This window comes from Nerophis ophidion, linkage group LG09 (genome assembly GCF_033978795.1).
Source record: "Nerophis ophidion isolate RoL-2023_Sa linkage group LG09, RoL_Noph_v1.0, whole genome shotgun sequence".
NCBI classification, from domain to species: Eukaryota; Metazoa; Chordata; class Actinopteri; order Syngnathiformes; family Syngnathidae; genus Nerophis; species Nerophis ophidion.
The window spans coordinates 58526561-58540105 of record NC_084619.1 but is presented as its reverse complement, the minus strand read 5'-3'; the positions used below and the strand labels follow the sequence as shown (position 1 = coordinate 58540105).

Genomic DNA, 13545 nt, shown 5'->3' with positions numbered 1-13545 from the left:
GCCATTCAAAGAAGGTGAATTCATTATAAAGTGCATGTTAGATTTTTTTTAAGAAATCTTTTCTTGCGCCCGGCCTCACCCAGTTTCTGCATCCAGTGGCCCCCAGGTCAATTGAGTTTGAGACCCCTGGTGTAGAGTCAACAATGCATTTTTTTTCTCTCTACATTTCCCCCCCTTTCTCTTTTATTCCACTTTTTTTGGTAATAATATTTTTAGAATGCGCCGTTAAAAAAAAAACATCAACCGTGACAAAGAACAAGAGATTGTGTTCCTCTCACATGAACGACATCCGCCGGGGTGGAACTATAAGTTTATTTCACTTCTGATTGTCGTGTAAAACAAAAGTCCGAGCCACTTTGTGCACAATTAACCCGTCATGGATGCAATAGACCAAAGCGTTGTTGTGTAACGCTCAAACAACATAATACTGCACGGGTGTTGGAACAACAAACCCCTCGCTAACACTTCCTCGGACACACACACATACAAACAGACACACACACAGGTCCTTCATGGTCCAACAGGTGGCTCGTTCACAACAAACCAGCAGGATAGAAGAATCAGTGCCGTGTGCAATTACAACAACAACAACAGCCATTAAAGACTTGAACCAAAGGTGTGCAATCAGGAAAGGAAGGAAAAGTAGCGTTCAGGAACACTCACACTTAAGTAAACGCACTTTGGCTAAATCATGGCGTTCCCTCCGACGCAGCAGCGGCAGGGCCGACCTTTAACGACGCTTTTTATCTGCATAATACTCTCATTTTCTGTCATATATTATCTGCTCTTAAGGCACACGGGGTCATCCCTGGCGGATCTCCTTCCACGCGGTGAAGCAGGCCGACAGGGAAAAGGCACGATATGAACGCGGATTCCACTCGCCGCATTTGAAGCCGAAAAAAAGGACAAAAAAAGGGGATCCCCTGAGGAAGCTGAGTGACCGCAGGTGTGCCGTCGTTAAAGCCACGGTCACACTTTGATTGGTTTTGTGCGACTTCTTCTCACACGTTGTGGAATAATTAAAATATTAGGCAAAGCATGAACTGGAATCTTGTGATAGTCTGATTAGTGGATAAAACTCTTCCAAACAAAAACATTATCCCCCCCCTCTCTTAACGCTTTTGTCGTCCGTCCTTTTGGTCCACTTGGCGTGTTTGCCTTCGTCATCTTCACCTGGGTGTAGGAGGAAGAGGGGGAGCGCCTCGTTCCTTTTTACCCGAACCTGCCAAACGATTAAAAAAAAAAAAAAAACACACTGAATTAGCAAACTGAACTGCGTGGATGGGTTTAAATTAAAGCAAGGGTGAAACTTTTTTAAAATAAATCCCTAATAGTTACGCTACACAATTAAAGACCTGCCGAATTTTATGAGCAAATGAGGCCCTAAGATGACTTGTGTTTTTCTAATTATTTTTAATTGGTCATTTTTATTATTTGTTAAATTGTGTGAGCATTTTTTTTTAAGAATATTAAGGATATTTTTCAGGAAATTCACCAAAACGTCACCGTGGAGTTATTAATAGAAATGTTTGATAATGGCTTTTTTGCCGATATCCGATATTGTCCAACTCTTAATTACCGGTTCCGATACATACAGTCGTGGAATGAACACATTATCATGCCTAATTTTGTTGTGATGCCCTGCTGGATGCATTAAACAATGTAACAAGCTTTACCAAAATAAATCAATTCAAGTTATGGGGAAAAAATGCCAACATGGCACTGCAATGTTTATTATTAAAGTGCTTTTTTTTTTTTTTACATGCCTCAAAACAGCAGCTTGGAATTTGGGACATGCTCTCCCTGAGGGAGCATGAGGAGGTTGAGTTGGGTGGGGTTCTGGTAGTAAGTCGCTGGGGGTGTCTATTGTAGCATCCCGGAAGAGTTAGTGCTGCAAGGGGTTCTGGGTATTCCTTCTGTTGTGTTTATGTTGTGTTACGGTGCGGATGCGTTTGTCATTCTTGTTTGGTGTGGGTTCACAGTGTGGCACGTATTTGTAACAGTGTTAAAGTTGTTTATACGGCCACCCTCAGTGTGACCTGTATGGCTGTTGACCAAGTATGACTTGCATTCACTTGTTTGTGTGTGAAAACCCGTAAGGTATTATTTGACTGTGCCGGCATGCAAAGGAAGTGCCTTTAGTGCTCTGTACTTCTCCCTAAGTCCGTGTACCACTCCGTACATCGGCGTTTTAAAAAGTCATACATTTTACTTTTTGAAACCGATACCGATAATTTCCGATATTACATTTTAAAGAATTTATCGGCCGATAATATCGGACATCTCTAGTTATTAAGTCTGTTTAGGTGATTGGAGAGCGAGCTTACGATGATTTCTGTTTTGTTTGATCAGCCGTTTTACTGCCGTTACAGATACTATTTGGAAACAATTGAGTATGTAAAAAACATTTACAAAATATTCCTGTGTAAATAACACATTTCACAACACATATATCTGCGGCTAATATATGGAAAAAAATAGTCGGTAAAATACAATAAATGATTAAATAATTAAATCAACAATTAAATGATCAAATAACTAAATATACTTGTATATTGTATTAACACATTTATGTATTTAATTTAAATTATCATCAATTAATGAGACATTTACTTAAATATTTAAAGGTGTATTTATTCATTTCCTTCTGTCCCATTTGAACCGCCATATTTTTCTGCCAGCAGCTGGCACTGTGTGCATGCTAAAGTGTCAGGCTGACCTCTGCCGTCCGCCTTGCCTATCTTGCTGGGGTAGATCTTGTGGAAGGCCTGGTACGGCTCAGGCGGTGGCAGGTCCGACACCGGGTGGAAAGTGAAGCGGGCCGCCCAGTCATCTAGGAGCGGGGCATCAGAGGATCAGATATTTCAACAACGATTCCAATTGTCATGGAATAAATCCAGTTGGCAGCACTCACCGTGAGTCTGGTTGTGGTGAGAGTTGAGGAAACCGTTGCCCATGGGCGGCGGCGGCGGCGGAGGAGGTGCGCCCCCGGCTCCGGGTCTGTCCGGAGGCAGAGGGGGTCTGCCACCGGGGCCGCCACGGGGGGAATCCGACCCCAGCCGTCCGATCGGAGAGTGCCCCGGCGATGACCTCACGCTGCCGCCGCCCACATTGCGACCCACGGGTGGCGGCGGAGGAAGCGGCCCTGTGGAAAACGGAGGTAAATGGTAGTGATGTGCGATTTGTCTTTACGATCCGATACCAAATAAAATTCAGGCTGCGGTTACCGGATATCTATACTTTGTGCAAATATACCAGACGTGTCTGCTAAAATTGTAAAAGGTGAGTATTTTCGAATGATAACATGTCTATTTAAAAAAAACACAATAAATATAGGAAGAAAAGAGCCAAAAATCGGAAAGTAATGAGAAAAAGCTGATTTCTTAAAACTAATAATAATATATTCTACTTAGTCATTTATAACACAAAGTTTTGCCTTTAAATATATATGTAAGTTTTTTGCAATTATTATTATTTTTTTTGCCATTTATTTAAAAAAAAATTTACTTTTCAGTATGCAGCCCTTACAATATACTTAATATATACACAATTTTCAGCAAGTTAATAAGAAAAGAAAATAATACTAACTTATTAATTAATTTTAAAAAAATATTACAATTATGTAAATGAACATTAATATTTTTGTACAGGCTGAATTTTTGACACGAGGTTATGCAGCTACACAATCTTATTATTATGTTTTTTAATTATAGTCTTAAAGGGGGGAAAAAACAGTAAAAATGTAGAAAAAAAATAGAAAAAATGGTACATTATGAGAAGAAGCTGAAATGTTCTAATATTTAATAATAATATACTTAGTCATCTATAATACAAAAGTTGACACAAAATTAATTTTTTGTTTTCTTTTTTTTTTATAAAAAAAATATCAACCTGCCATACTTTGACTTTTCAGTATGCGGACCCTTGCAGGGAAAAGTTTAGCTCTCAAAATAAAATATACTAATATATAGTACTATTCTATTTTTGTATTAATTACAACAACTACAACAACTATAATAAACACTGTTGAAATTATGTAAATGAACATTAATATTTTCGTACAGGCAGAATTTTTCAAACACCAAATTATGCAGCCTCACAATCCTATTATTATTATTCTAGTCTTAAAGGGGAAAAACAGTAAAAATGTAGAAAAAAAAGAGAAAAAAAATGGTACATAATGACAAAAAATGTAATTGTTTCAATAAATAATAATAATATACTTTGTCACCTATAATACAAAGTTGACACAATATTTGTTTTTAGCATTTTTTTTAAATAAAAAAATATCAATATGGTCCCGCCATACTTTGACTTTTCAGAATGCGACCCTTGGTGGAAGTAGTTTGGACACCCCTGATCTAAAATAATAGAAGCTCTCTAAATAAAATATATTAATATGTAGTATTTTTTAATTTATTAACTTATGAAAAAATAAACAACCATAATAACACTGTTAAAATTATGTAAATGAACATGAATATTTTCATACAGGCAGAATTTTTGACACACTAAGTTTTGCAGCTACACAATCTTATTATTTATTTATTTTTTTTGTCTTAAATGGGAAAAACAGTAAAAATGTAGAAATTAAAAAAAGGAAAAAAATTGGTACATAATGAGAAAAAGGTAAATTGTTGTAATAAATAATAATAATATACATTGTCACCTATTATGCAAAAGTTTTTTCTAGTCTTAAAGGAGAAAGACAGTAAAAATTAAAACAAAAAATTGGTACATAATGTGAAAAAACTAAATTGTTTCAATAAATAAAAATAATATACTTTATCACCTACAATACAAAGTTGACACAATATCTGTTTTTAGCATTTTTTTTTAAATAAAAAAATATCAATTTGGCCCCGCCATACTCAGAATGCGACCCTTGGTGGAAATAGTTTGGACACCCCTGATCTAAAATAATAGATGCTATCTAAATAAAATGTATTAATATCCAGTATTTTTTATTTATTTATTTATTAACTTATTAATTAAAAAAAATCAAACAACCATAATAACACTGTTAAAATTATGTAAATGAACATGAATATTTTCAGAATACACAATCGCATTATTATTATTATCTTTATTCTAGTCTAAAAGGGGAAAAACATTTTAAAAAAGAGCAAAACAAAGAGGTAAATAATGAGAAAAAGCTAAATTGTTGTAAAAAGTAATATTAATATACATTGTCACCTATAATGTTAGCATTTTTTTTTTAAATAAAAAAATATCAATATAGGCCCCCAGACTTTTCAGTATGGAAATATTTTGCTTTGAAAATCGATATTAGAGCAAAAATTTCTGGTATCGGGGGCATGGATATTTCAGTATCGACCCGCTGTATCGGCGTAAAGTGTGATATCAACCTGCGCGTGGTGAACTTTGGTTTCTTCCGAAGGATGGCGGCCTCTCGTTGGGCGGCGGAGGGAGGGGTCCCGTGCGGGCATGTGGGGAATTGCTGGCGGAGGAACACCATCATAAATAATTTAAGATTATCCAGATAAATATTAGACATGTTTCTCACCTGTGAAGCGAGCTGTTCCTTTGGGGTAGCCGAGGCGTGCTGTGGTCGTCCCCCACGGCCGGCGTGGGCGGCAGAGGAGGAGGTCCCGGTCGCCCGGGCGGGAGGGGCGGCGCTCCCCCAGAAGAGCGCGAGGAAGCAGACGAGGGAGGTTTGCAATTGACGGCGGGTGGAGGCGGAGGGGGGAGGTCACGGGGCATCGACAGCCGGTGACCCCCGACCGGTGGGGGAAGGGGTCGGTCGTCAGGAAGCGCGGGCCGCCCCCCTGGAGCTGGCGGCAAAGGCGGTCTGCTGCTGTTGGAGGATGGCGTGGGCGACGACGTGGAGAAGCCGGGCCTCGGAGCCCCTGGCGGCGGAGGAAGGGGTCCGTGCCGCCCTGGGGGAAAACTAGGGGGCCCAGGGCTGGGTCTGGGTCCGGAAGGAGGCGGCGGCCCTCCGCGGGGGCTGAAGTTCTGGTTGGGCCGCGGCGTGTTAGGTACGGGCGGGGGACCTCCAGGGGTGTCTTGCCTCGGCGAGAGATTTGTCCGGTTCTTGGGGAAGTCAGGAACGCCGCCACGGACCACAGAAGACGCCCCAGGGAATTTCGGAGCGCTGCCGGAGTGCCCACCGCTGCTGAAGGGGCTGGGGCCGCTGGAGCGACTTGGGGGGTACGCCGGTCCCCTGGGGGGCGTCGAGTCTGGAGGAGAAAACGCGACGTGTGAAACTTCAATGTTCATGTTTTTCACAAGGATTGTCACCTTTACCAGTGGAGTCTCGGCTGGCTGAGGAGCGCAGTTTTGGCATCCCTCCTGCAAAGAGGCCCCCTAAACCAGGAGAGGCCCCGCCACCAAAACCTCCACCGCCTCCGGCTCCGCCTGAACTTCCTCCTCCTCCTCCTCCTGCACTCCCTCCACCTTTGGGATCTGAGATGCAAACAAGAAGTATGAGTTGTGGTTCATTTACATCCTCACATTCATACTTGCCAACCCTCACGATTTTCCCGCGAGACTCCCGAATTTCAGTGCCCCTCCCAAAAATCTCCCGGGGCAACCATTCTCCCGATTTCCACCCGGCCAACAATATTGGGAGCATGCCTTAGCGTCCTCTCTCACCTGAAAAAGGAGACTATTATAAATGTCTCCGTTATCCATAGGTTTATCTATAACCCATAAAGTAGACAGGCACGGAGCTATTTCTCAGCGTATGTTTATTCCAGCCGGCACATTAATACACTGACACCCAACATCCGGATTCCCATCATGCATTGCTTCAAAACTACGGCAAGTAGTAATGTTCAAAATACATAAGAGTTGAAGCAGAAGAACGAAGAAGAGACGTGGCAACGACAAGTAAGAAGAAGAAGTAGGCGTGCAAGTTCCAAAATGATTGGAAAAAATAACTTCAGTTCATCCAGGACAGCTCAAAGGGGAAGGGGTAAGCTGTCTACCCATTTTGTAGATCAGACTTTTATGTGTGTGGATATGTGTAAATAAATGAACACTGAAATTCAAGTAGTATTTCTTATATATATATATATATATATATATATATATATACATACATTCAAGAAAAACTTGAATTTCAGTGAATCCTACCTACAAATATACTCCTCGTCCATTAACCCCACCCCCGGACACGGCCACCCCGACCCCGCCCACCTGAATCCTACCTATAAATATACTCCTCGCCAATTAAACCCGCCCCCAGAACCGCCCACCCCGCATCAGAAAACTACATATTTGACGCCAAGCCGTACACTTGCAAATTTAACTCAAAAAGCTAGCATGCTAACACTAAAATGCTAACCGTAACATGTGTCAGGTACCAGAATATATTATTATAAGGTGTGTTTGCATGCTAACAGGTATCATTCGTCAAGAAACAAAATATTTGACGCTGAGACGTATACCTGCAAAATTTGCTCAAAAAGCTAGCAAGCTAATCTTAGCATGCTAGTTGTAAAATAGCAAAATATATTATTCTGAGGTGAGTCCCTAAAAAAATTACGAAAAATGCTAGCGTGGAGTACGAAAATATGGTTAGAGTTGTATTCATACAAAATTAGTTTAAAAAAAAAAAAGCTGGCCTATTTACGTGTGCATGCTAACAGGTATCATTTGTTGAGAAACAAAATGTTTGACGCTGAGAAGAATACCTGCAAAATTTGCTCAAAATGCTAGCATTCTAATCTTACCTTGCTAATTGTAAAATGGCAAAATATATTATTCTGAGGTGAGTCCCTAAAAAATTCCTAAAAATGCTAGCGTGAAGTACCAAAATACGATTAGAGGTGTATTCATACAAAATTAGCTATAAAAAAAAGCTGGCATATTTACGTGAGCATGCTAACAGGTATCATTTGTTGAGAAACAAAATATTTGACGCTGAGGCCTAAACTTGAAAAATTAGCTAAAAAAAAGCTAGCATGCTAATGTTAGCATGCCTAAATGCTAACTAACTTGCGTCAAGTACCAAAACATGTCATTCTTAAGTGTGTACCTCAAAAATTCCTTTGAAATGCTATCCTGCTCATGTTAGCATGCAACAAGTACCAAAATATGACTGAGGTGTATATGTACAAAATTAGCTAAACAAAGGTAGCAAAAATAACATTATCATGCTAACAAGTAACATTTGTCAAGAAACAAAATACTTGACGCTGAGGCAAAATGTGAAAAAAAACGAAAAAAAACTTAGCATGCTATTAGAAAAATGCTAACGACACTAAGGCAGGCCGGTAAAAAAAAATAGCTATGAACCACAAATGGCCCCCTGGCCGCACTTTGGACACCCCTGATTCATACAGTTGGGCGGTATAGCTCGGTTGGTAGAGCGGCCATGCCAGCAACTTGAGGGTTCCAGGTTCGAGCATCTGCTTTCGCCATCCTAGTCACTGCCGCTGTGTCCTTGGGCAAGACACTTTACCCACCTGCTCCCCGTGCCACCCACACTGGTTTAAATGAAACTTAGATATTGGATTTTACAATGTAAAGCACTTTGAGTCACTAGAGAAAAGCGCTATGTAAATATAATCCACAAAAAAAATCACTAATACAGTGGTACCTCAACTTACGGGTATTTTCTTTCAATTTTTTTCGGAGTTGCGAGCGTTAAGGTATGTCACATGTTCAAGGGGCGAACCCCTGAATAAATGGATTTCAATTCAGGAGAAAACGATCCCAAGTTGAGGTACGACTGTCACAGCCTCGGTCTTACTGTCCGGTATCTTACTGTCCAGTATCGGTCCACTGCGGTCATTGGTGACAGTCTTTTTGAGTTTGGAACCTTTACAAATGTCCGACAACAGCGCGTTTCTTCCTTTCTGCTCCCCGCGGCTCGTCCTCTCTGTGTTAGCCTAAATATGACACACACACACACACACACACACACACACACACACACACACACACACACACACACACACACAACACACACATACTGGTTATCATTTGGAAATGGGACCAAGTTGTTGATCAGTACTTTTGGGGACCACCCTTTGTACAGGTTGTGGAGGCATGAAAAATATGAGGTAAAATGTCCACTGCCCGGTTAGCTCATAGCATGAGCTAACTGGGCATGTATACACACATATAAACTGATCATACTTAGTGGGGACCCTGGAGGAAAAGAGTTAATATGGTTCATGAGGACCAAATTTGAATAGTTGAGTATTATTCACACAAATTTGTACGTGACTACTGAGGACCATTTAAAAAAAAAGTTTAAATTAGATGTTCAACATGTTTACTTTTCAGTAAGCATGTTTTATGGGCCGAAGCTTAAAAATCATCTTCAGAATGGATCTGACTATCATTTAAAAAAGTTTCCCTTTAGGGGATCTGTTTTTTTGTCTCTATACCGTCAGATGTGTCCTAAAGGTGACTGTGTAAACCGAGCGATGTCCCCATTAAGTCAGCATTTCCAGAACACACACACACACACACACACACACACACACACACACACACACACACACACACACACACACACACACACACACTCACACAAACTGGTTAGAATTTGGAATGGGGACTAAGTTTTTGATCATTACTTGTGGGGACAACCCTTTCTACAGGTTGTGGAGGCATTAAAAAAATGAGGTAAAATGGCCACTGCCCAGTTAGCTCATACACGTCTGTAAATCTCTGGATTGATGAAGTAATGTGCTGATCATACTTAGTGGGGACCCTGGGGGAAATTAGTTAATATGGTTCATGGGGATTACAAAAACGTTTTAAAAATCACTTAGGCATCTTCAGAATGGATCTGACTATCATTTAAAAAAGTTTCCCTTTAGGGGACCTGTTTTTTGTCCCCATACTGTCAGAGGTCCCCTAAAGGTGACTGTGTAAAAAGAGCGATGTCCCCATTAAGTCAGCATTGCCAAACACACACACACACGCACACACACTCACACACACACACACACACACACACACACACACACACATACTGGTTATCATTTAGAATGGGGACCAAGTTGTTGTTCAGGACCTGTGGGGACCAAAAAAATTAGGTAAAGTGGACACTGCCCAGTTAACTCATACACATCTTTAAATCTCTGGATTGATGAAGTAATGTGCTGATCATACTTAGTGGGGACCCTGGGGGAAATTAGTTAATATGGTTCATGGGGATTACAAAAACGTTTTAAAAATCACTTAGGCATCTTCAGAATGGATCTGACTATCATTTAAAAAGATTTCCCTTTAGGGGACCTGTTTTTTGTCCCCATACCGTCAGAGGTCCCCTAAAGGTGACTGTGAAAAAAAGCAGTGTTAATTTTGTTGACGAAAAATGTTCGTTATAGTTATTGTCAACAACCTTTTTTTTCTGACTAAAACGAGACAATAACTAAATAAAAAATAATTTACGTGGACTAAGACGATGACGAGGTGTATTGACATATTCGTCAACGAATAAAAACGAGACGAAAATGTCTGCTAGAGACGAGATCCGATCGGAACTCATTTCGTTAGGAAAAGGCGGGAGGAGTTGGGAAGGGAACCAATCAGAGCGACGTGGTAAGGAAGTTACGTAAACGTAGTTTGCACATGAGACTGACCCGGGAATGCGCTGCAGAAGACAACATGTCAACGCCGGGGAGGAAGAGGATAGAGGACATATGGGGAAATGTTATATTTGACGTCAAAGATAACAAGACGCAGTGTAAGAAATGCAGCGCGAGGATTACGGGGAAAAACACAACACACTTGAAGCGACATTTACAGTCGAATCACCCCGAAATCCACACACAGGTAAGCATTTTCCACAACATACAACTCACTCGACGTTATCCCGTTTATTACACGGCTTACTCGTGAAATACTAAATTTGAGACATGATTTTCATCAAAATACGACTTGTATCGGTGATTTTTCCGCTGTTTTGCTTTGACTTTCAGAAATTGAAGAGAAAGTTTACATTTTACCCTTTAGTCGACTAAATATACTGTAGTTTTCGTCGACTATAATCTTATGATATTTCGTCAACTAAAACTAGACTAAAACTAAAACAATTTAAATAACTAAATTATGACTAAAACTAAATTACATTTTAGTCAAAAGACTATGACTGAAACTAAATTAAATTTTGCTGTCAAAATTAACACTGGTAAAAAGAGCGACGTCCCCATTAAGTCAGCATTGCCAAAAACACACACACACACACACACACACACACACTGGTTATCATTTGGAATGGGGACTAAGTTTTGATCATTACTTGTGGCATCCACCCTTTCTACAGGTTGTGGAGGCATAACTGTTGCAGCACTTGTGCAGTCCGCTTTTCCCTCTTCTGCAGGTGCTCTCAGCGGCTCCACTGTGAGCGCGTCTGGAGACGCCCACACACGCGCTGCACAGACCGCGCCCACACGCCGCCAATCTTCAATCCGCACAGCTGACGGGGATTACAGACAACCAGATAAAAGGCCTCACCGCTGATCACTCGACGTTGGAACATCGCTCTGCTCGCAGTAAGCTTCACGTCTCTGACTTCCCACCAGTAGTATCTCCTGTGACTTGTTTCCTTGTGCTTATTTTTGTTCATCCTTGTCTTCCTTCTGCTTCCCAGTCCCGTGCCTTATTGCTCACTCCCTTTTCCCTGGACCCGGATTGCCTTCTCGATATTGACACCTTCCTTGGACCTTGGACGCTCTCTCCTGCATCACATACCCTTTGGACATCGGACTTCTTTGCCTCTCCCTTTTCAGAATTTGGACTCTCTCATTCAACAGACTTGACAACACTCCTTAAGGTATTTACGGATGTTAATTCCAGCACATAACTCGCATGCATAACACATACTAACGTACACATCCCACGTATTCATCAAGCACTCAATAAAAATATATATTGAGTTGTACTTCTGCTGTTGTGCCATCTCCTTCCACCTGTCTATAACCATAACAATAACATTTTTTAGGTAAAATGGCCACTGCCCAGTTAGCTCATACACGTCTTTAAATCTCTGGATTGATGAAGTAATGTGCTGATCATACTTAGTGGGGATCCTGGGGGAAATTAGTTAATATGGTTCATGGGGACCACAAAAACTTTTTAAAAATCATTTAGGCATCTTCAGATAGGATCTGCCTATCATTTTAAAAAGTCTCCCTTTAGGGGACCTGTTTTTTGTCCCCATACCGTCAGAGGTCCCCTAAAGGTGACTGTGTAAAAAGAGCGATTAAGTAAGTATTGCCACACACACACACACACACACACAGACACACACACACACTGGTTATCATTTGGAATGGGGACTAAGTTTTTGATCACTTGTGGGGACCACCCTTTCTACAGGTTGTGGAGGCATAACATTTTTAGGTAAAATGCCCACTGCCCAGTTAGCTCATACACGTCTCTAAATCTTTGGATTGATGAATTAATGTGCTGATCATACTTAGTGGGGACCCTGGGGAAAAAGAGTTAATATGGTTCATGGGGATCACAATTTTTTTTTCTTTTTAAATCACTTGGGCATCCTTAGAATGGATCTGACTATCATTTAAAAAAGTTTCCTTTTAGGGGACCTGTTTTTGTCCCCATACCGTCAGAGGTCCCCTAAAGGTGACTGTGCAAACAGAGCGACATCCCCATTAAGTCAGCATTGCCAAAACACACACACACACACACACACACACACACACACAACACACACACACATCGTGTAAAGGAAACCTGACCCTGATTTTAACAAGTGTCTTGTTGATTGACTCACGGGTGCAAAGGTGGGCGGAGGCGGGGCTCCTGGGGGAGGAGGGGGAGGCGGGGCTGGCATGGCCACGTCACACTGTCTGCACCGGAAGCTGCACCCTGGTGGACAAAGGGCGGAGGTGACACAAACGGCTTGCTTTGTAAAATTTTGCCAAGATGAGCCAGAGACAATACTCTCCGCTGATTGGTGGAGGGACAACAGACACAAAATCAATGAATGGATTCATACATTTGATACAATTTGATTGATCATAAAGAAAAAACATGAAACGCAAACATTTATTATATTTTTTTAGATGACCACTAGGGATGGGCACACATTGAGTTTGAGTTTGAGTGTATTTCGAACATGCAGGCATACAATATGAGAAATCGCAATTTCCAGTTTGTCTTTTCAACATGTTCGAAAAGGAGTAGGAAGAAGCAGGATTTGAACCGATACGGTACCGATTCCTGGTACCTGGGAATCAATACTCAATGGTACTGTTGCGCGTGTTAAAAAATTTTACCGTAAAATTCGGACTATCACTTTTTCCTACGCTTTGAACCCTGCGCCTTGTAAAACGGTGCGGCTAACTTATGGATTTTTCTTTGCTCAGCCATAATACGATTAGTTTAAAAAAATTTTTTTAACAAAGCAAAGACACTGAATGATTTCTCCTCCTGGTTGGACTGAGCTTTGAACCGTAGGTTAGTTAGTTAGTTGGTTTATAATTTATTCGGTCAGTTGTCAATAAAATAAACAAAAAGTTTCATAAATTGACAATTTTACAGACCGAAAGGGTATAAGCTGAAGTTGAGCACGTATTTCGCCTAACCCTAAAA

The 13545-nt window shown here is 40.9% G+C and overlaps 1 protein-coding gene and 1 long non-coding RNA gene across 2 annotated transcripts in view; one reads left to right on the top strand and one right to left on the bottom strand.

The window, feature by feature from the left end:
• Positions 1-293: 293 nt before the first annotated feature.
• wipf1b (WAS/WASL interacting protein family, member 1b) overlaps positions 294-13545 on the bottom strand; it is a 74328-nt gene continuing 61076 nt past the window's right edge. The window contains exons 3-10 of the mRNA XM_061911355.1: positions 12725-12819; positions 8735-8858; positions 6268-6426; positions 5528-6200; positions 5370-5461; positions 2915-3145; positions 2720-2833; positions 294-1222 (exon numbers count right to left, since the gene is read on the bottom strand). Of these exons, the coding sequence (XP_061767339.1) occupies positions 1170-1222; positions 2720-2833; positions 2915-3145; positions 5370-5461; positions 5528-6200; positions 6268-6426; positions 8735-8858; positions 12725-12784 (1506 nt within the window). The 5' untranslated portion in view covers positions 12785-12819 and the 3' untranslated portion in view covers positions 294-1169. The remainder of the gene's footprint in view (positions 1223-2719; positions 2834-2914; positions 3146-5369; positions 5462-5527; positions 6201-6267; positions 6427-8734; positions 8859-12724; positions 12820-13545) is intronic.
• LOC133559517 (uncharacterized) lies at positions 11380-11869 on the top strand. Its single transcript, XR_009808196.1, has 2 exons — positions 11380-11480; positions 11579-11869. It is a non-coding gene; the product is annotated as an uncharacterized LOC133559517 (long non-coding RNA).